Below are 22,185 nucleotides of genomic sequence, written 5' to 3'. Positions count from 1 at the left end.
GCCTATTATTATTGAAATGTATTAATACTTTTTAATTAACACTAAAAACAAATACATAATACAGTATTTAATCTTTATATATGAAATGCCCTTACATATTTTATTTATATATATATCCTCTGAATAAAAACCACGTAAAAAAGTAAAAAATAACAAATTACAAAAGTTCTAAAGAATAACTATAGCACATATAGTATCACACATGCATTGCATACATATTAACGAGTTACAATTAAACTATACGAACGCCCTTTAAATATACGCCTGTCGACTCTAAATAGGCATATAATACATCCATGTCCCCTACCTACACTCACGGTCTGTATCAGCCGTGGTGTCAGTTCCTTCAGAAGTATAAAATGCAAAACAAAAGTTTGCATGCAAAAACAAATAATGTAATAGTGTTCAAGTATTCAAAACTGTACTTTAATAGGCCTAATGTACTCAGTCAGCCACTACAAGTTAAATAACCAAATTTCTCATCGAGAAATCACATTGATTGGTTGGATGCTGTCGCACAGTTCTTCATGTCCCTCCTCGTTAGTATAGTGGACAGTATCTCCGCCTGTCACGCGGAAGACCGGGGTTCGATTCCCCGACGGGGAGTTACTTTTCTTTTTATGGCAGTATAATATAAGTATATGTGCACGGTGGCACCCCTAAAAACTGATTGTTAGAGAAGAAGAAAAAAGTCAGTGTTTGACGAACTCCCGCGAGATCAGATTTTGAGCTACAGCGGACATCCACTGAAACAGCACATCCAGCCGAACAGGTAGGTACCACATTAAGCTAGCATGTTGGGAAGTGGTCGTAACACGCCTTCAAAGTCGGCGAAGCTGTTTGAAACCTAAAATGGGCATGATTTTTTTCAAATGGGTCCATTGAACTAAACCCTCACATCAAGATATATGAATGAGCTGTATTTGGCTTTGCTGAGAGTCATTTACAGCCATGCCTGACATGTCAGCTAGCTTTAGCCTAGGTAAGTTAGGTTCAGAGTTCTACAATGCCCTACAACCTCTTTAATGTAAAATGTATACACCCCTTTTTTTGTTCATGTTTGTCTCTCTGTATTTACTGTATTACTTATGTTATTGTATTCTTACTAAAGCAAATACATTTTAAAGGGAAAAAAGGTTCAGAGTTTTGCATGAAGTGAAAATAATGATATACTGTGGTAGGCTACCTTTAAGTCTTGGCATTGTAGAAATAGGATGTGACTAAATACTGATCCTAAGAGCCCAATTCATGTGTGATTATATTGCCTCATAGTAACCATTCCACAGTGTCTCCACAGCATTATTTTGATTATTTGACTTAATAATACTATATAAAGAAAAACATACATTTGGAAAATCACAGCATAGTAAAACTAAACCCAGAATCTGAAATCTGAGCCATTTTCAGAAATTAGTGCTTGTCGGCCATTTGTCAAAATCGCATAAATCTCTAGTTTTCAAAAGTTATTGATACTGCATATTGGAAATGTCTGCTTTTCCATAGATGGATATATAATTTTCTTTAAAAAAAAACAAAAAACACCCAGTTTCAGGTGAGAGAGTAAGGTCAAATTGATGTGACTTCATTGCCCACAGTATCCCTAATACTTAACTAGAATAATGTCATAAATGGATATGGATCAATGGTACACCTCGATAATAAAGTTTTTGTTTGTCATATTTGTCTTTTGGTTGACAGCACACAGACAGGGGAGAGAGGAGGATAGAGAGGGAGAGAAAGCAAGATGGCGTTGGAACAGAGAGAGAGACGGAGCAAGAACCACTGGACAGGTAACGTTATTTAACACCACATAGTTATAATGCCATGCCAGTTTCTACTTGCCTTCTTTCATGTCAGACGACTCCACAATGATTTCACATAACTAAACAGTATGATATTTTATTATTCAATGTGGATTCTCCCCAACCTCCTCTTACATGTACATTTACAACATATGTCAGTGGACTTGATTCTTTCATCAGGTCTTGGTTTTTATTCTTTTTTTTAATCAAGCACTTGATGTGCTGGGTTAATGTTAAAATTAGGTGACTTTTAAATGTGTGTCACATTTGATAAAGACATGGGAAAAAAATCCGAAACTTAAATGACTAGGCCGATTTTAGCTATTTTTATTTTCTTGTTAATACATGTTTTTAATTGTTTTTAACTGCTCTTTAATGTTTTATGTAAAGCACTTTGAATTGCCTTGTGGCGGAAATCTTCTATACAATAAAGCTCCCTTGCCTTGTGGTCAAGAGAGGTAAATGACCAACAAGGTCATTCAAATGTTTTAGCAGTATAAAGTTTCTGCTAGCTAACTCAAACATGTCTTCACAGACTAAGTCGAGATAAAACACTGTGCACTGTCGTCTTTATGCTGCATGGCCTCTCCTTAAATGGGAAACGACGCCACCAAAATCCCGCTTGTGGCCAAAAATATATTACACCCGTAGTGATAACAACTACTGTAGAGAATGAATGGCAAACAAATAGCTTATTTCTTTAGTTTCATGTCAAATGTATACTAGTAGACTAGAAATAGGAAATTTGATCAGCTATGTTTCATGTCCCTCCTCGTTAGTATAGTGGACAGTATCTCCGCCTGTCACGCGGAAGACCGGGGTTCGATTCCCCGACGGGGAGTTCCTTTTCTTTTTATGGCAGTATAATATAAGTATAAAGTACTGCAAAATAGTTGCCCACCACTGCAAATTACTCACCAACTGTTAAAAATCGTCGTATTTTCTTATTTTGTAGTACACTTTCTACTTAAGACTTAAGTTATCGTCTCCAGAGCACAGATCATACAGCTCCCAGCCATGGAGGACATCGATAGCACGCACTGCCTCAGAAAAGCCACACACACCCATGCCACCGTCTATTTAAATGCCTTTCATCTAGCAGACGTTAGAATGCCTTCTATGAAATAGCATTCTCCCGAGCTATAACGATAACTGCAGTGTTAAGTGCCCCCCATAATCTGTCTCTGTCCCATTGCCCCACAATTATCTAACTACAACACAGAGACAGCTGCTAAATTCAGTGTACATGGACAAACACATTCATCCATACTGTGTTTTCATATTATGTGTTATGTTAGTACTGTCTTTGGTTTTAATGCTGCATTGCACTTCTAAGCTATTTGCACTATAAATACTGACGGAAACTGTTTGTTATATCTTTACTGCCACTGTATTGTCATTTACTCACTTTTTTACTATTTGCACTGTGTTAATACAATTTTGCCGGATAGGTTACTGTTTGTTATTTTTTACGTTGTTCTTTTATATTTACCTTATTCATTTATTTTATAGCAGGGGGATGCAATCCTAATCTTGTTGTACTTGTACAATGACAATAACGATATTCTATCCTAATATTATTTCATTTCCCATCTCTCTTTCTGTCTGTCTATTTATCTGTCTGTCTGTCTGCTATCGCCATTATGTGCTACCGCTAACTAATTTTCACAGTCCGTGAAGGCAGCAATAAAGCCACATTGGCCGATAGTCCCTGAAGGCAGCGTGTTGGACGCGCCTTGCGTAATAATCACGTGATTGCGTCAACAGAAACAAACATGGCGCCGCGAAAGTGAGATAAACTGATGTGAGTGTTTCTACCGTGATTATCGTTAGGTTCATTGTTGTTTTATGTAGCTGTGCAACAAATAAGCACACAAATAGCTAATGTATTTTTAAGTACACGGTAAATTATTCAGGAAGTCGAAATTCCGAACTTTATTTGCCGTTTTTAGGGTCTCGTGTGGTCAGAATGTTTGCATGTCAACCGATGTCCTCGCGCCGTGTAAGATAACTTTTGAAGATATTTGCTTCGAATGACCTTTACATATGACTTTCTCACTCAGCCCATTCGTTTTAACTTTAAGTCCCAGGTTAGATAGAAGAGGGCAATCTTTATCGTCAGGTAACTAACGCTACTGCTTAGAGTGGGCGAGAGGGCGCTCTGTTATTAGCTGTGTACAAGTTTAACATGTTGCATAGTAAAGCTGTGGCAAAAACTGTATTTTAGGGGTCGTTGGGCGTTTTTGACCATGGACAATGAGGGGAGAGGGAGAGCTGCAGGAAGAGGTCTCACTCTACTTCAAATTCTGGCGTTTTTCTTTTTCTTTTACCCACTGCAGAGGAGATGTTAGGTTTAGTCTTATAAATACAGAGAGATTGGGACTTGTCTTTGATAGTCTAGAGCAGTGGACTAAAGGCACAATGGATTGGTTCAGTCCCGTAACAGACAAGATACTGGTTTAATCTTTGTATGTGTCAATGAGCTGAAATGCCCCTTAAAAAGAGATTTGTTCCCTTCTTTTCCAAACTAGTGGCTAGTTTAGAGACTATTTAACAACAGCCATGAATTGGCAGATATGCCACAAATCCAGCACTTGCACAAAAAAACAAAATAGGCAGGTGAGCTACATGTGATTTCCACCTTAATGCTGGCAAGATGGGAAACCAGCAGGGATTTGAGTGTTAAGAAGCTGTATTGAAAGTGCTGGATAATGTGGTTTTGTGATGTAACTCTTGAAGCTTTTTTTTATGTTTCTGTTGGACAAAGTTTCTCAGGAGAGGACCAGGATGGCTCTAAGGAAGCAAATACTCAAGGATGCCAGCGACGTTCCCTCTGGAAGCCAACAGATTGGTGAAAACACACAGGAGGACGAGGCTCTCGACGACAGAGATGACAATGTAAAGAAATGTGAACGTTAGCGAGAATGAGCCGAGATGAATACAAGTTCAGACGTCTAAATCCAACGTCACTGAAGCTGTGTCTTGTTCTAAAGCACGCCAGCATGTGTAGCTCGGGCTTTAGTCAGTGTTTTCATTTTTCATTTGCTATCCAAACAGCAGTTTTTCAGTTTGTTTTTTCTTTCAGGACTTCTCACCATCACTTCAGTCATCATCATCAAGACAAAAACGCAAGAGAGAGAGGGAAAACAAATCCAAACCCAAAGGTACATAACTAACATGACATTTATGGTACCAAATTATTACAAAACATTGACTTTTAATGTTTTGGTTTTGTGTCGTGTAAACACTGTTTAAGATGGAGGAATACAATATCAAAATCATAAATATAATAAACATAATAAACAATAAATACAGAAAAAACTAACCGGGCTGAAGTAAGGTCTGGCTACAACGCTTATCTATTCTGAGATAGAGGAAAAAACGCTCTGGTTTGTTTGTATTTCTTTAAACCAATCACAACCGTCCTGGGCGGCGCTAAGCCCCTGATGCAGCAGTTGTGCCCCCGCTAAATAAGTAGCGGAGATCAGATCCAGAACTATGTTTTATAAAAACATGATCCAATTTTTCACATGAATGTGTAATAGCATTATTTATTGGAGCTACTATAACTACGTTTGAGATGATTAAGTTATTGACGCCATCAAAACTGTCAAGTTTACTGACCAAAGTACAGTATATAAAACATGTTACAAATAAAAGCTATCTAAAGCTTTAATCTACACTAATTAATTAAGATGATGTCTATATGTGTATATACAACCCTCACTTTTTGACTTTTAGTGTCACTGTTGTTCTCAGAGATGACCGAGGAGGAGATGATGGACTGGGCTCTGCGTCTGAGTGAACGGGAAGCCAGCGCCACTGCGTTCAGACAGCAGCAGGAGGAAGAGGCCATGATGAAAGCCATCCAAGAGAGTGTCAGTACAGAGGAGTAGGGCTGTCAACGAATATTCTAAATTCAAATATATATTGGAATAGTGAAAAGAAACAGACATTTGACTATGAAAATGTATATTCGAATATTATGAGAGAATTGGTTTGCCCTCTCGTGGACCAAATGCACAAAAATAGATTTCCGAATATATTCGAAACTCTGTAGTTTTCTAGAACGAATATTCGAAACGTCATTTTTGGCCAATTTTGACAGCCCTACAGAGGAGTTGCTTTTTCAAATCCTCCCTTCATGATGGTTATATTTTTCAAGTTTTGTCAAAACTGCTTTAGAGTAAGTGTTTAACTGTTTGGTCTTTTTGGAGGATGCAGAATTGGGTCAATGGGACAATCTGAACCACAGTAATGTCAAAAAAACCTAAATTGATAGTGCAAAATGTAATATATTGTCACTGTCACTTTTATTACTTCTAGTTGGGCTAAACATGTGTTAAGGTTTTGAATTACAGTTCCCATAATGCTTTGTGGGATGCTAGCAGGAAGTATAATAACTATTTTAACTACTATTTATTACTATAACTATTTGCTGTCCCTGTTTGTAACTGTGGCTATAAAAACAACTATTACTGTTTTATTTTGAGTTATGACTCTGAGAAAAGACACTAAATGCATCAGTCTGGTTGAAAGAGTTAATACAGTATCTAATGAATTAACCCAGAAGCCACTTGTTTGTTTTTCTCTTGTAGATGGTCAGCCCGACCCAACCGTGCCCGTCGCCCCAAAGTCAGAGCCTGCTCACCGATGCCGAAGCTTCGCTCAGGCTCTGCTCTCGCCGGAAACTCTTGTACTCAAACGGGAAGACAGCGTCTGCCATCGATCAGGGAGCATCGGAGGATGTCTGCACACCAGAGACGGGCCTGAACCGAAGTGAGTAACCACGAGACCGCTGAGTCAGTTGAATTGTTAAATTCTTGTGCTAAGCTCTGCATTGTGCTTTGTTTTGTTGTTAATCTTTCTGCTTCTGTCATGTTTTGTGCTAAGTCTTCCTTTTTTTGCTTTGTATTTTAAAAAGCCTTTTTTTTTTTTTTTTTAACATCGAGGGCAGGGGACTACAGATGGAAATTTGCCTGAAGGGGAAAAAAAAAAAAAAAGTCTTTTTAGCTAATTCTGGCATTTTTAACCCATGTAAAATCATGCGTTTTATTAATTTGCACTGTCCCCTTTCATAAATAAACTGAATTGAAAAATTCTACAATGTTTAGTTTCCCTCTGCACCAACACTGACAAGTAAGAAAGTAAAAATATATCAAAGGGAAAAATGTATAATTTGGCGTCGGTAGGGCTGACACCTTCTGGTCGGTTGGTCGATATACTACCAAATTGTCACTGGCTGGACAATCACTGTTACTTTTACAAGGCGGCGGGTCCACCAAAGCGCTTTGGAGGCTCTGGACCTGGCTCTGAGTGCAGCGTTTTACCCAAAGTTAAACGTATTTAAATTTTCGGCAACCAGAAAATTTTTTATGATTTTTTATTTTTATGATTTATTTTATTGTATTATATGTCAAGACACACACACACACACACACATACATACATACATATACATAAGGGGAGATAATAACAATACCACTAGATAAATTAAAAGAAAATTGAATTTGAAAGGAGGGGGAAAAAAACAATGATATAAAGAAAGAAAGAAAGAAGACACTTCCCATTGTAGGGTTGGAAGTATTATTGTTACATCAAAAAATTACAATATAGGACAAAATGTAAGTTTACATGCACATAAAGCACCATTCATACCCATACAGATATACATGATCAGAACATATGTATATACATACATACATACATACACACCTCTATATTAGTATTCGTTTGATTTAAAAAAAAAAAAAAAAAGGATTTGTTTAAGAGTTGGTAAAATTTCAGTCGACCAAGACTTTCTTTCTTTGGTTGACTGCAGCCAGCCTTGGTTGACATGCTCTACTGTATTCCCAGGAGCAAAAGGAACTGGAGATGAAAGTAATAACAGGAATAAAAAGCGGAAAAGGGAAGAAGGAAGTCCTCTGCTGGAGATGCCAGACTCTCAGGCTTCACCCTGCAGCTCAGAGTGTATCTCCGTGCCTCTGGACTCGCCACTGGTTCGTCCAAAATATTTCTATCTTGTCTTTCCTTTTGATCTGTTGATTAGTATTTGTTGGTTACTTCATTAATTATTTAGTCAGAAAACACTGCTGGTCACAGCTTCCAAGAGCCCAAGCGGATGCCTTCAAATCCCAAACCCAAAGATATTCCGTGTAGCAACTAATGAGTATTTTCATTGTCTATTAATCTGTCGATGAAAAAAAATATAGTGAAAAATAGCATCACCACAATTTCCTTAAATGTGTAAAAACAGCTGAAAGAGAGAGAATACTGGACTGACATTCATCACACTAACGCCACTCCAAATGAATGATAATGTATGCATTTGTCTTCCCTCAACAATAAATCAGAGCTCTGACTCGACCCAGATCGAGGATTCTCAGCTCCAGAAATCCCCCGTCTTCCCCTCCGCTGGCTACAGAGCCGAGGTTCACGTCCCCCGGCTGAGCCAGAACCTGCTGGAAACCTACAGAACCTCAGGGTTTGTGTTGTGCTCTCAGGACAGTTGTACCTCGACTCGAAAGTCTCCGCCTGCTCAACCCAAGAGCCCGACGTTTCCCAAAAGCCCCACACGCTCCAATAACCTCACTCTGTCCAAGAGCCCTGTCTTCTCAGAGACTGATCAGGGAGAGGATGAAGAGACGGAGCAGGCGCCTGAGTATTTTATAAGTCCGGTGTTTGGCAGGAATACTCAGCACGAGACGTCTCCAAGTGCCTGCCAACCCCAGGTCAGTGTCTGTAACTCAGGGTTCACATGCTCTTCTCAGGAGAGTGTAACCTCCTCTGTGAGGTCGGCGTCCTGTCGGCCTAAAAGTCCAGTATTCCCAAAAAGCCCCGGCCTTCCCCGGAACCCCCGTCCCACTGAAAGATCAGCAACCTGTGAAAGTCGTGTATTCTCAGAGGCTGACGGAGGACAGACCGAGCAGAGTCATGGGTATTGTAGAAGCCCAGTGTTCGGCATGACTGGACGACGACAGCGGAGTCACCTCGATGAGCCGAAGTACTCTGTGAGTCCTTCCGCCACAGAGCTCATAGGTTCAGACAGTGACGGGGATTCAACCGTTACCAGGGATCCATCTCAGAGTCTGGCGCAGGTGAGTTCAGGTGTCAAACAAAGTCCTTATCCAGCATCTGGGTTTGGGCATCTTGCATTGATATTTGAGAGTCCAATAATGATCCCTCGGCTAAATTTGTGTTGTATTTTTTACATGAACACAAGACAAAAACAAACAATGTTGAAAAGGATCGCTTACTTTTTTTTTCTTCAAAAAGATTGTGAACAAGACACGTACCGAACGGGACATTTTGCAGTGTAAAAATAAACGCGTCAGTTGATAAGTTATCAGCTGACATGTTTGGCGATACTAATATAACTCCAAAAAGCTGAGCCTTGATTTATACTTGATTTATTAGTATAGCTCTAATCTTGTCTAGGAAGCATCACGCTGCGACATATTTATTATATAATAGGCTGATTTATTCAACCCCTCCCAAAGGATTTTTACCCCAATTTAAGAATGATGTCAGCAGCAAGCAGTCTGATGCTGTTATGAAATTTAATTAAAGCCTTTTTTTTAAAATTTATTTTATATTTTTTGTGTTAAAAACTTACTTTTTTTTTACTTATATATATAATTGTATGTAAAGCATCTTTTAAATCAATCATTTTCAAATGCTGTGGCTCAGTTTGAGGTGAGGTAAAGACTTTGTTAGTGGTTGATCTTTCTCAAATTTTTTATGTGATTTTTGGACATTAAAGGGTATTTTTCTCCTGCAGTAAATCAGTTGTAACACTCGGATATCTTTTCTAATTACATGTTCATTTTCTCTGTTCTTCCTGCTTTTAAATACAGGGCAGCAAGACTGATCACAATCAAGACGCCAGCTTTAAGAAGCCATCAAAGTCAGGTACAGTGAAACATTAACAGTTTATTGTCAGGGGTCAGGAAAAGTGTGATCAGAGCCTGTTGATCAGTGGGTCTCTGGGTGTTTTTTGGATGATGCAGAGGAGGAGCTGAATGAAATATCCAAAGACTGGAACTCAGCCGCGACAGAGCTGACCAGTGATATGGTGCTGCACTGGTCTGACGAGGACGAGGACGTCACGGTACGGTACTTTTTCACTGTTGCAAGACCAGAATATGTTCAAAGCAAGAATTTCAATCCTGCAAAATATTTAGGGCCCTATCTTGCACCCGGCGCAAAGCCCGACGCAAGTGTCTTTGCTAGTTTAAGACCGACGCAGTTGTCAATTTCCCGTCCAGCGCCCCCATCTGTGCGCCCATCGGCGTGCTGGTCTTACAGGGAGGTGTGTTCAGGTGCATTTTGGGCGTATTGCTATCTTGAGGCAGCGGAAAGTGATCACACCATTGACCAACAAAAACCTGGTCTAAAGTCCATAGTGCAGCATTTCATTGTTATTTTAACAGCAAATTAGTAAAATGCGCCTAGGCTCGTGCACAGTGCGCACACACTATGCTTGTTACACACACAGGAACGCACAGCAGCACACAAATTGGTTTATTGCATGTTACGCCCAAAACACACCTATGAATTAATGAAGACACTAAGTACAACCCTTTTGAACCCGGCGCACGGACCCTTTTTTCCACTGTCAAAGTAGCGAAAGTGGATTTGGACACGCCCTAAACGCACCTTGGCAGGCGCTTCACGCCGTGCGCTTAGATCGTTAAAATAGGGCCCCTAGTTTTATTTAATTTAAGGAATAATACTGATGATATTCTGTTATTGTTCTTGTTCACAAATCCTTGTTTGATAAAAACTACAGTGACCAGTTGTTTTAGGAAATCATGAACCTTTAAAAAGAAAATGAAACCATATATTTGTGAGGTGTTTCTAAAGATGTATGTCTTCAGTAGGAACCAATGGGCTTGCAGCTGAGAGCCACAGACAGGAAGTCGAAAAGCATTGAGAGACAGACTTATACATTGTTGGTTTGTTTGAGTGTATAAGACAATTACACAAAATTACATCAGCCTTATCTTTTTAGGGACATATTGGTGAATCTTTGTAAAGAATTAAAGACATAGCTGGAAACTGTAGTTTTTAACTCACTATTTCCTCCTATTTGACTTAACCTTTGTATAAGGACGTTGTCCTCATGATCCAACTGTAGTTCTCGTTTTATTTACAGTTCAAACTGTAGTTTTCTCTGTAGCATTGGCGCTTCCTTTTGTGTGTCATCGTATACATATGTAGTTAATTCACTATGTTAGAAATAGAAGTGTAATGAATGTTCTGTTTTTATCAGGGAAATAGTTTGTTCTGTCTATCTTCACCATTCCTCCCTCCATCTGTTGCAGCCAGTGGGCTCTCCCAGCCCGGTCTTCCCAGAGGAGAGGCCTGTTCATCAGGCAGGCAGCCAGGCTGCCTGCCTGATGAACCACGGGGCTGCAGCTTCCCCAGAGCTGAACTGCAGGTAGAGAAAACACCAACAACATCACACGATCAGAGTTTCTGTATCAGGTAACTGGCTGATAACAGGGAGACTTTTCCACAGTACATTTTTTGATTTATTGGTAATCCCCGACAAGTTGTGAGTTCCATGATTGCAATGGATAACTTACTTCCCTCTAGTAAAAGTACTAATACAACACTGTAAAAATACAGTAACAGTAACAATCCTGCATTGAAAGTGTTACTTGAGTAAAAGTATGTAAGTGTCCTCAGAAAAAAATTATTTAAATTATTAAAAGTAAAAAAGTGTCCCCTGTGACTGTTGTATTATAATATATTATGTCATTGGATTATTATTACTCACCAGCCCAACGTGACACCTTCACAATGTTTGTTTTGTCCAACCAACAGTCCAAACCTCAACGTTATAATACGTTACGTTATAATACATTAAAATTATTCAAATTATTTAGAGGAAGGCAGCAAATCTTCACATTTGTGAACATGGAAAACAACATGAACAATTGTGAAAATAGGTACCAATTCATTTTCTGTCAATCGATTAATTGACTAACCTTTTGAGCTGTTCATATACTTCTATCAAAACATATTTTATAAACTCTTTATATGTTTTTATGCAAAAATCTTAAGTATATTAAGTAAAGCTGTTGGATAAATGTGGTGAAGTAAAACAAACGATATTTCCCTTTGAAATGTAGCGGATAAGTATAAAGAGGCATGAAAAGACTTAACTAAAGTACAAGTACCTCAAATTTTTACTTAAGTACAGAACTTGAGTAAATGTACTCAGTTACATTTGACCGCTGCATACTTCGTCTATTTAAAGAGTTGAAGGACGTCTCTTTGCTGAGTGTAACTCTCTGTACGTTTCCACACTCAGACCTTCTAACGCTTCCACATCCACCGGCCGACAGCAGCTTTCCACCACAGAGCGAGAACCTTGGCCAATCAGCAGTCAGAAAGCGGTCAGCAGGGCGTCTGCCCCACCTGGGGAGCCTGCAGGCGGGCCGATGGTGCACTACTACTGGGGGGTTCCCTTCTGTCCACGAGGCCTGGACCCAGACAAATACACACAGGTGAAGATTTTTTTCATCTTTATGTTTGTATTTAACAAATACTTATTCAGTTACAAAGTATTCTGCAGGCTAGTTCCACTTATTGTTTAGAACATTGATGGAAACAGTTTTGCTGATCGATTAAGTCATTTATCAAGGGAGAATGCCTCGTTAATCTTCTCTGGCTGCAGCTTCTAAAACGTGAGGATTTATTGTTTTAGTCTGTTTTCATATAAGTCACTGAACATCTTTTGGACGGTTGGTCGGACAAAACAAGCTAGGAGAGCAATGGTTTTCCATCGTTTGAGCTTTGACCGGAGCTCTTTTAATGAATGAATCATCTCCTTTGTCACCAAGAACCAACTCCTTATATTCACATAACAGCAGTGCATGGAAATGCACATTAATTAGCATTAAAATTAGAGCCCGACCGATATATCGGCGGGCTGATATTATCGGCCAATATTAGGCATTTTCCAAACTATCGGTATTGCCATTTATAATGGCCGAAAAATGTTATATATTTTTTAATAAATTTTTTTTTTTTGAATATATATCGGGAGATATATCGGAATATCACATTTTTAAATCACCAAATATTTGTATCGATATCGCCATTAAAAATCCTTTATCGGTCAGGCTCTAATTAAAATGTGTGCTACATTTGGATATTGATAACTCGATAATACAAACAATAAAAATGCAAGAAATTAATTAATCACCTTTTCATCTATTTGTCCATCCATCCATCCGTCTGTGTCCCTGCATTCAGGTGATCTTGGCTCAGATGGAGGTGTATGAGAAGAGTCTGAAGCAGGCTCAGAGGTGTCTGCTGAGGAAGGCTGAGTGGGGGGAGGCCGTCCTGCCGCAGCCGGAGGTACCAAAATGACTTTAACATGAGTCTGTAACTGGTGTATCTATGGCCTTTATTGTTTGTTTGTTGTTTTATTGATTTGCTTGATCCAAACATAGGTCTGACATTGCATACTTTATAACGTGACTGTTGTAGCTGGTGTAGGTTGAGCTAGATTTAACTACTGTATATACAGTTAGTATTAGTTAGTTAGTTAGCTAGTTTTAACCATGTCAGAAGTTCAGAGTGGAACTGATATGTTTTTTATTTAAGTAACTATATCAGTGAAATAAATATAGTGAATATGTACAATAAAATGAATGGAGTAGAAGTATAAAGTGCAAGTACATTAAAATGGTACTTAAGTAGTGGAGCAAATGTACTTAGTTACTCTGTTATTACTTCACCAGCAGCCAATGAAGAGAAGTCTGATTATTGTAACGGACAAAGTACGTATGTAGGTCCTCCCTGCTGTGAGCATGGGCATAACATTAGCATAAACCAATCTGTTGTAGCAGTAAATTCATTGTAAATCATTTACCAAGCCTTATCCGTTTACTTCCTAGAAATCTCCTTCACCTGAGTCGCCTCCTGAATCACCTCAACAGTTTGTTACTCGAAGGTAGAACCTGCAAGAACTTTTCCAGCTCTTCATCTCCAATGGATAAATGTCTTGTTAGCCTTCATGGTCACACAGGATCAAACATAGAAACATACAGTAAGAAAAGGGGGTTGCCCTTCAGTCTCAAGCCAGAAAGTATGTGCTTAAGGAATACATTTAAAAATCTGCAGTGAAATTCTCAGATGATCAAGATTACAAACACTTTGGGCCGTATTTTAACGATCTAAGCGCACGGCGTGAATAGGGTTGGGTATCGTTTGGATTTTTACGATTCCGAACCGGTATTTTTAAAACTATTCTGATTCCTAAACCGATTCTTGAAAAACTGAAAAATGACATCAGAGATGTAATATGTTTACTAGCGATCACGTGCAGTTAATGGTTAATATGCTTTTACGTCCATTTTGTTGAGCCCCGAGGAAAATATGGCATTTTACAGATACATTTACAGATTACAGCTATTTAAACGACGCAGGCGCTGGACGGGAAATTGACAACTGCATCGGTCTTAAACTAGCAAAGACACTTGGGTCGAGCATTTGCGCTGCGCCGGGTGCAAGATAGGGCCCAAAGTCTTAATTATTTACTATGAACAAACTGAACTCGGGCTATAATTATACATCATATACTGATGTGCTATTTTGGTTTGTGGAACCAAAAACTGATGCAGGTCTTGTGTTGTTGTCAACAAATTGAAAACTTTAGAAATAGCAAGCAAAAAAGTGTTTTTCCCGTAATTGTTCTTTTTATATATATATATATATATATATATATATATTCATTCTACAAATCAAGAGGGAAAGTAAGACAAATGTAACACGTACACACTTAAAAAAGAACAAAATTTAAATAAAAAACCAAAGGGAAATGGGTGGGCTATCCACACATTAAATACATTAATTAAATAGATAAATGATAAATACTCAATAGTTCAGTAAATGGTTTTACCTTGTCCACAATATTAATTTTGTACAGCTGTAAGCAGCTACAGCAGTATTTCTTCTGTTGCATTCTGGGTAAATACTGACCAACAGAAACCACAAATTGAATGGTTTTATTTTGCATGCTAGCATTTTAAGCCCTCTTAATCACGCCATTTTCCAGTTTTAACACACTTCACGGTCCAAAACTACTTTCTGTACAGCACAGGCTTTGTCTGCATCAACAGTAGTAATGTCTTTTTGCCACTAGATGTCAGTAGTTCATTAAAATCAGCAGATAGGACTAAAAACTACAAGCTTGACTATGGAGCTATTGGTTAGATTTGAAGCAGCAGTTTTTTTTTCAAAAATTAAAAAAAAATATATATGACAAGAAAAGCTTAGAATTCCCACAATTAAGAAGCTGGCTATTTGGCATATTTGCCTAAAAAAGGAATAAAACGATTAATCAATTATCAAAATAGTTGCCAGTTTAGCTTATGTTCTGCATCCTGAAGTCTGTACACAAATGAGATTAAAGGACATTTCTCAGTTTTCAATTTTTGTTCCATTCAGACATTCAGTATTCTTTCTTGATACGTGCTGTTTATTTATTTAAATACATTTTCAGGCGTGGCCTCAGACTGAGAGGCAAACAGCTGTGTGAAGCAGCGGAGTCTCCTCCAGCTGAGGCAAAGGATGATGAAGAAGACAAAAAGGAGGAAGAGGAGGAAAGAGAGAGCAAACAAGAGAAGAATGAGGAGAGGGACGAAGGACAGGATACTGATGACTGTGAGGTTTGTCCAGGTACTGAAGCTCCACGTTTTCTTTGGTATTATTATTATTATTATTATTATAGTTATTGAGGTCATTGTAGTGAAATGTATATATGTTTTCTCAACAGCCTTGTCCACATTGACTTGAGTTTTCTGAATCTGGTTATTTAGCTTAAAATATTAGAAAGCAAAGAGACCAAGCAACCAAGAGCAGATCAGCAGATGACTGCTGCTTTAACCCTTGTGTTGTCTTCTCCTCGACCGTGCACTTGTTGTCCTCCCGGGTCAAAACTAAAAATGAACACCTTTTTGACATTTATATCCCTTTCTTTGACGTTTTTGATGCTTTTGTTACCCAACCTTCAAACACCACTAACACCAAGTTATTACCACTAGGTTTACACTTATAATCCTAATAATTTTTTAAGTTAAAAAAGCAGAAATTATGAAATATTAGGCTAATATTAGAGAAAAGTATGTTGATGAATAATCAGAGACTTCAAAGAGTTTAGTCAGAATACAGTTTTGAAACCATTTTTTTGAAATGCTAAAATGTAAAATAAAACATCAAAAATTCAATAAAAGTAGTGATCATGAATTGAACGTGCAAAAAGCATTGTATGGAATCCATAAAATGTTTGGGTAATTTTTATAAAAAAAACAAAAACAAAAAAAATATATTTCTGATTTTGAAAACGGGTCAAATTGGACCCGAGGACAACATGAGGGTTCAATTCTCACTAGATGAAGAAACTGCCTCCAGTTTTCCCTTCACAATAAAAACAAAACTGCTCACAGTGAGTGTTTTTTCTGGTTTGTCACAACAGAAACCCAACTGAGTGACGACGACAGGACGCAAGATCTGATGATGGCGACTGACGCTGGAGCAGAGGTGAGTTTAAATACTCCATGTTTTAATCTGCAGTCAGTGCTCCAATACAGTAGATCATGAAGGAAATTAGTTTTTTGAGGTGGTCTTACAAGTGGACAGGAAATCAGAGGATGTTAAATTCTGTTTTAAGTAGTATTTAATAATTTTACCAATAACTTTATTTCTGAATTTTGTTCCATTAGATCAATGGTTTTCAAATCTACAGTGACGCTGGAGATAAAATAGCAAACACAGAAACATGACTGAGATGTTCAGATTTGGCTCATTCAGAAGCCCAAAAATGCAAAGTTTGTTCGTTGAGCTAACACGGCGGAGTTTACCTGGCAGGTGTCTTTGATGTGCTGTCACACGTGTTTCAGGATAAGATTGACTTCATTGATCCGGGACAGGAACGTGTGTCACCACAGCGCGTAGAATCGTATAGAATAAATCAGTTTTTATCACTTCTTCTTTTTTTTTATGTTGACAACATTTTCTCCTGTTTGGATTTCAGTCTGACTGTAAAATGAGTCCAGAGCTGCCAGAGGTCGAGATGATTCTCCCAAATGATTCTCCAGCTGAACTGGAGCTGCAGCCAGAGGAGGAGATGGAGGTGGACGGTAAGACTGCCCGCTTAACGAATAGAACAGAAAGCTGTGTTAGTAGTAGGGATGTCCTGATCAGCTTTTTTGACCCCCAATCAGATTTTTTAAATAATGAATATCTGCCGATACCAAGTCCCGATCCAACACTTGTACTTGCTCAGATAATAGAGCTGCATATCGTTTTTCTTTTTTTCTTTTACTTAAATAACTAAGTAAACAAACTAAAATATGCCTTAAAGGTGCAGTAGGTAAGCCTACCTATAAAACTAACTTTCTGTCATATTTGCCTAAACTGACCCTATGTTCCAGTAGAACTACATGAAGCAGGTAATGATCTTCGCAATCCTACCTACGGCACCTTTAAACTTAATACATTTAACTTAGTGCAGCGACTGAGTCTTTTCTCTCAACACCAAAACAGTTCTCTTCAGCATCCCAGCAAACCCCCAACCAAAAAATAAACGGTTTCAAGTTCCCCGCTGGACAACGAAGACTGACCTAAGTGACGCCTCTTGCGCTTAATGGTCAATCTTTGATTTTCTTCTCGTGTTTCCTGATGTCGGCTCCAGGGAATAACAGCCTGAAAGCTGGTTTCCTGGTGGAATCACAGAAGAAGTGTGGAGAATTGAAGTAATCTGCTTCTGTAAAAAAACGGGCGACTTAAAAAGTCAGACTTTTTTACTTATTGCCAAGGGCTGGCAAGCTACAAAGCAATCTCTGGACGGACACTGGTGAGTGACTGCGCCATCCTGGTTTGAAAGTGGCGGCATCCAGGCAGTCTGGTGGTGCGTCTGTGGCGCAGGGTGTTTGTGATTAAAGATGGTGATCACTACAAGCTGATGTAAATGATCGGAGTAAGGTAATCGGGGTAAATGCAAGTCACCGATAAAAAAATGGCAAAAATTTGCTCCAATCCGATAATGTGATCAGGATCGGGACATCCCTAATTTGTAGTTTTGTATCTGTTCTGACACAAATTTCACCGGTCTGGTTGTGTGCTAGCTGGAGTTGTAGAAATGATTATCAGGAAATAATCTAAAGAAATGAGTTTATGTGACTGTTTTCAGCCCCGGTGGACAGAAAGACGAAGGGAAACATCCCTGTTAACAGCAGCAATGTTAGAGGACAACGCGTGAGAAAAGAGGAGGTAGAGGAGGACGGCGAGGATCCAGATGTGGAGGAGATAGAGGATCCAGGGCTTAAAAGGTCGACGTCTCCTGAACTGGAACCAGCCGGTGTTACTCAGAGGCCCAAAACCAAAGTGGACTGTCCCATCTGTCAGGGCTCTTTCCCGGTGATGCAGATCGAGATGCACGCTGCGTACTGCGATGGGGAGGTGACCGTCGTGGATGAGAGGAGGCACGAGAAAAACTGCTTCCAAGGTGACAGAAACTTTCTTTTGTTTAACGCTGATTTTTAGCATTGGTGGGGAGAGTTTCTGTCAAACGACCAAAATTAATATTAGCATGTCTCTTTTTTTCTGTCTTTTACACATAAAAAGAGATGACTCTGTAATGTAATGTACAGTATTTGCCCAAAACAGGACTTTTATCACCTTTTTAATTTAAGTGGCTATATGTAACTTTGAGTTTGTGTTGATTCCAGCGGCCGCTTTGGACAGAAGTGGTAGTGTTTTTACCACACCTGCTGTCGCAAAGCTCTTTTCTTTACGGTGCTGTATTAGCCACTGTATTAATGAGTAAGCGTTACGGGGAGGACATACAGTTGTGATGAATGTTTTGCTCAGACAGAAAATCATTAATTTACAATAAAAGAACACGTTACAGTTGCGTCGTTGCATTTCAAGTGTTGCTACAGTATCTTAGCCTACTTCGGCTGTATGGTGAGCTAAACCGGGTGTCACTGTGTCACGAGCGAAAGCATTAAGAGATTGTTGTAGCAACAGCTTTTTCCAGTGAGGAGGGTGAGCTGTCTCTGTGATGTTGAGAAACATTTCTAAAGCCAATAAATTGCTGTTTTGGATGAAAAGGAAAATGTTTTTTAGGCCTGAAATTAGTCGTCTTTAAGTGACTGTTAACATTTGTTTAAATAATGTCAGTGTTGTTGTGTTGCTGGTTTAAAATGACTCCTTCTTTTCCACTGTGTAGTGTCATTGAAGTCACTCAGGAAGAGAACAAGGAGAGCAGAGGTGACTGCTGAAGAGACTAACGAACCCTCCAACACTTGCATTAAGTAGGTACAACCGGTCGTATTCAGCAGGAACAGCTCAGCGTTTTTATACAGGTTGTTTTTTTAAAATATGGTTTTATTTTCCACAGCAGTTATGAGAAATGTTTCATCTGTCAAAAAGCTGTTCCACTGAAAGACTACAGCCGACACACAGAGTTCTGCCTCCAACGGCAGAAGTCAAAGACTGCAGCAGTAAGCCCCGTCACACACTCAATAATACACACCAACAAAAGTGCACGAGTCTGCTATGAATCGGATTTAAAGGTGCCGTAGGTAGGATTGTGAAGATCCAGGACTTGGCCAAAATTTTTTAACATTGACAACTTCTCAGTCCCTCCCCCCCCTTTTTCTCCCAAGACCCTCCCCCCACAAGGGAGATTAATGCGTGTGCATGAGCAGTGATTGACACGCAGTTAGACACCCCCCCCCCCCCTGGCCCTGATTGGTGCATCTGAACAGGGAGCTGTGGATTTTTGCAAATCACACTCCAGGCTGTAGGTGGAGCCAGAGGAGCTGGATCTTTTTTTAAATGACCTGCTTCATGTAGTTCTACTGGAACATAGGATCAGTTTCAGCAAATATGACAGAAAGTTAGTTTTATAAGTCTTACCTCCTGCATCTTTAAATCTACAGACACAAGGTTAAAAACAAGTCAATTGAATTGACTCTTGGTGATACAAAAACATGCGACCAAACCCTTTTCTGTTTATGTTCTTACTTTTTGGATGTGATCTGTTTTGTTGATAACATAGATTCATTGATTTATTTTTCTGATGTACCAGAAGGGAAATCTGCTGTCAGCTCTGGAGCAAACCGAGAGCAGAGGTCCAGGTGAGTCTAAAAGTCTTTTTTTTGGTGTAACAAAGTCTGCAGTGATCCTAGCTGCTCTGTGAATCTGTACTTAGACACGGTGGTGCTTTGAGTGAAATGTTAACATGCTGATGTTTAGCATTTATAACGGTTACCGTTTTCACTGTCTTAGGTTAGCGTGTTAGCGTGTTAACAAAAGGGATTTTTACTTTAGTGCATCTGCAACTTGAGTCTTGATCATCGATTAATCATTTCAATTACTCGTTAAGCAAAAACACTCGAGATTCTGTTTTTATTATCATCTAAAATGTGAGAATTTTACTGCTTTTCTCTATTTAATATCATTCAAACATCGTTGAACTAGCTTTAGGGAGGTCTAACAGGCTTATTTCACTCTTTTCTGTCATTTCATAGACTAAATGAGTAATAGAGTCATTTAGAAAACAATCATTTGATTAATTAATATGGAAAATAGTCATTAGTTGCAGCCCTTCTTTGTGCCAGTTTGAATTGTGTTGTTATGGTCGAAGAAAAAATGTAGACTTTTCATCACAATTTCATCAAAATATAGCAGTAGTAGACTAGGGTTGGGCATCGTTTGGATTTGAACGATTCTGATTCCGATTCTTCCTTTCTATTCCGGTTCTTATTGACTCTTGATTCTGATTCTTTGAGGGGTGGAGTTGAAACGGGTCACATGCTCATTTCACAAATAAGAAGAAAGTTTTATTTTGATTCAATGGTGGTTTGCAGTTTGACGGGGCTTTTTCAACGTAAAATGAAGCCAGTCTACAGCGCTGCTTACTGTGCTCCGTGGCTGCAACACAACGAGCTCCTAACCGCTACGGAAACCAAAACTTGCACATTTTAAATTTGGAACCGATGATCGGATTTGAAACCAAATTGAAACCTAAACGATTCCAATAAAGATTTTTGAAATGATTCCAAGTAGGAATCGGTTCTTGATGCCCAATCCTATAGTAGACTCTGGTTTCAAAACCTCTCGTCAGTCAAACTTTCATTGGTTCATATTTTTACTGACTTTTACTGTTGTTCTGTGTTCACAGAGGCCGGGCCGTCTGGATCCAAACTCCAGCCAGGGTAAAGACATCTTAGAAACACTGTGACGTTATGATTTGAGTTACAGTACTCGTTGATTTCTGTGGACATTTTGATCCAGAAACTCTCACATTGTGAGAATGTTGTTTTAGTCGTGCAACAGAAAACTCAGACCCGGACAGATAGTCTAGCTAGCTGTCTGGATTTACCCTGCAGAGATCTGAGGAGCAGTTAACCATAGTCCTCAGAAATCCACCAGAGTTTAGAACGCCAACACAAAGAAAGAGGAAGGTGACGGACATCCGGCCATAATGAGACATCCGGAGGAATCCTGCAAATGAAACGTCGTCGATATAGACTAGTTCAACATAAACAGGAGGGAATCAAACACGTTTAGTAAATTATTAGATGAAAACACCAGGCAAAGGATATTTTTATTGACCAATGAAAATCATTTAGGGCCAGTTTGGACAAATGTTTTCTAATTTAACGAGCCTGTATTTGTGTTCTTGTGCGTTTGTTCACTTTTAGAGAGGTCATTGATCTGCGGGATGATGATGATGAAGAGGACGAGGAAGGCGGCGTTTCAACACTACGGATCAGTAACTCTCCCATCAGATCCTTCACTCCGATCTCAGAGGCCAGCGGCTGCCTTATCGACTTCAAGAAACAGCATCGAGCCAAGACACTGCGCCAAAGACGAAGATGAGGACGACGTCCTGCAGGCTGGTGCTGCTGACTGAAAATACTGAAACCAGAGCCTTAACTAAGACCCCATCAGGTTGGATGTGACATTACGATTAGAAAAGACTTGTTTTGAAACACCTTCCTGATGTCACATATTTATGCAGGTAAACAATGACCAACTGAGCACTTGAATGTTCAAAGGAAACCACATTCTGACTCTTTTGTGCCACTAAATGTTACGTTTGTTTCTGTTGAAGGTGTTTCAGACTACCTCTTTATGCATTTTCTTTTTTGTAACTTTAGTTTAATGTCCGTCTAATGTCTCAACCCTCAGAGTGTAAATCAAATTCATACAAACATTTCACTGGCTCACTTGAAGTATGAAAAGTGAAGTTGTTTGTAGCCGTGCTACCTGAGAGGCTACAGAACTGATCCGTCGGTCCACAACTGGGCTCTGAAATATCTCAACAACTACTGGATGGAGTGCCATTAAA

General features: G+C 39.1%; 1 protein-coding gene and 2 non-coding genes across 6 annotated transcripts; all 3 read left to right on the top strand.

The window, feature by feature from the left end:
• Positions 1 to 534: 534 nt before the first annotated feature.
• On the top strand, positions 535 to 606 carry trnad-guc (transfer RNA aspartic acid (anticodon GUC)). The gene has a single exon. It is a non-coding gene; the product is annotated as a tRNA-Asp (tRNA).
• Positions 607 to 1,698: 1,092 nt separating this feature from the next.
• Positions 1,699 to 22,179, top strand: uimc1 (ubiquitin interaction motif containing 1). Of its 4 annotated transcripts, none has more exons than XM_078266121.1 (22): positions 1,699 to 1,790; positions 4,570 to 4,700; positions 4,888 to 4,966; positions 5,562 to 5,680; positions 6,401 to 6,581; positions 7,659 to 7,801; positions 8,156 to 8,899; positions 9,659 to 9,713; positions 9,812 to 9,912; positions 11,129 to 11,244; positions 12,124 to 12,319; positions 13,071 to 13,175; positions 13,718 to 13,773; positions 15,325 to 15,500; positions 16,297 to 16,361; positions 16,855 to 16,960; positions 18,013 to 18,327; positions 19,054 to 19,138; positions 19,225 to 19,327; positions 19,918 to 19,966; positions 21,013 to 21,046; positions 21,536 to 22,179. In XM_078266121.1, the coding sequence occupies exons 1-22, from the start codon at positions 1,745 to 1,747 to the stop codon at positions 21,711 to 21,713; spliced, it is 3,183 nt and encodes a 1,060-aa protein (XP_078122247.1). In that variant the 5' UTR covers positions 1,699 to 1,744; the 3' UTR covers positions 21,714 to 22,179. The 4 variants fall into 4 exon arrangements, with proteins under 4 accessions (XP_078122247.1, XP_078122246.1, XP_078122245.1 ...); XM_078266120.1 differs by having other exon boundaries at positions 5,544 to 5,680; positions 19,228 to 19,327; XM_078266119.1 differs by having other exon boundaries at positions 5,544 to 5,680.
• On the top strand, positions 2,572 to 2,643 carry trnad-guc (transfer RNA aspartic acid (anticodon GUC)). Its single transcript has one exon. It is a non-coding gene; the product is annotated as a tRNA-Asp (tRNA).
• Positions 22,180 to 22,185: the final 6 nt, after the last annotated feature.

Source organism: Sander vitreus, chromosome 13 (genome assembly GCF_031162955.1).
Source record: "Sander vitreus isolate 19-12246 chromosome 13, sanVit1, whole genome shotgun sequence".
Lineage (NCBI taxonomy): Eukaryota > Metazoa > Chordata > Actinopteri > Perciformes > Percidae > Sander > Sander vitreus.
This window is presented reverse-complemented; position numbering and strand designations above follow the sequence as displayed.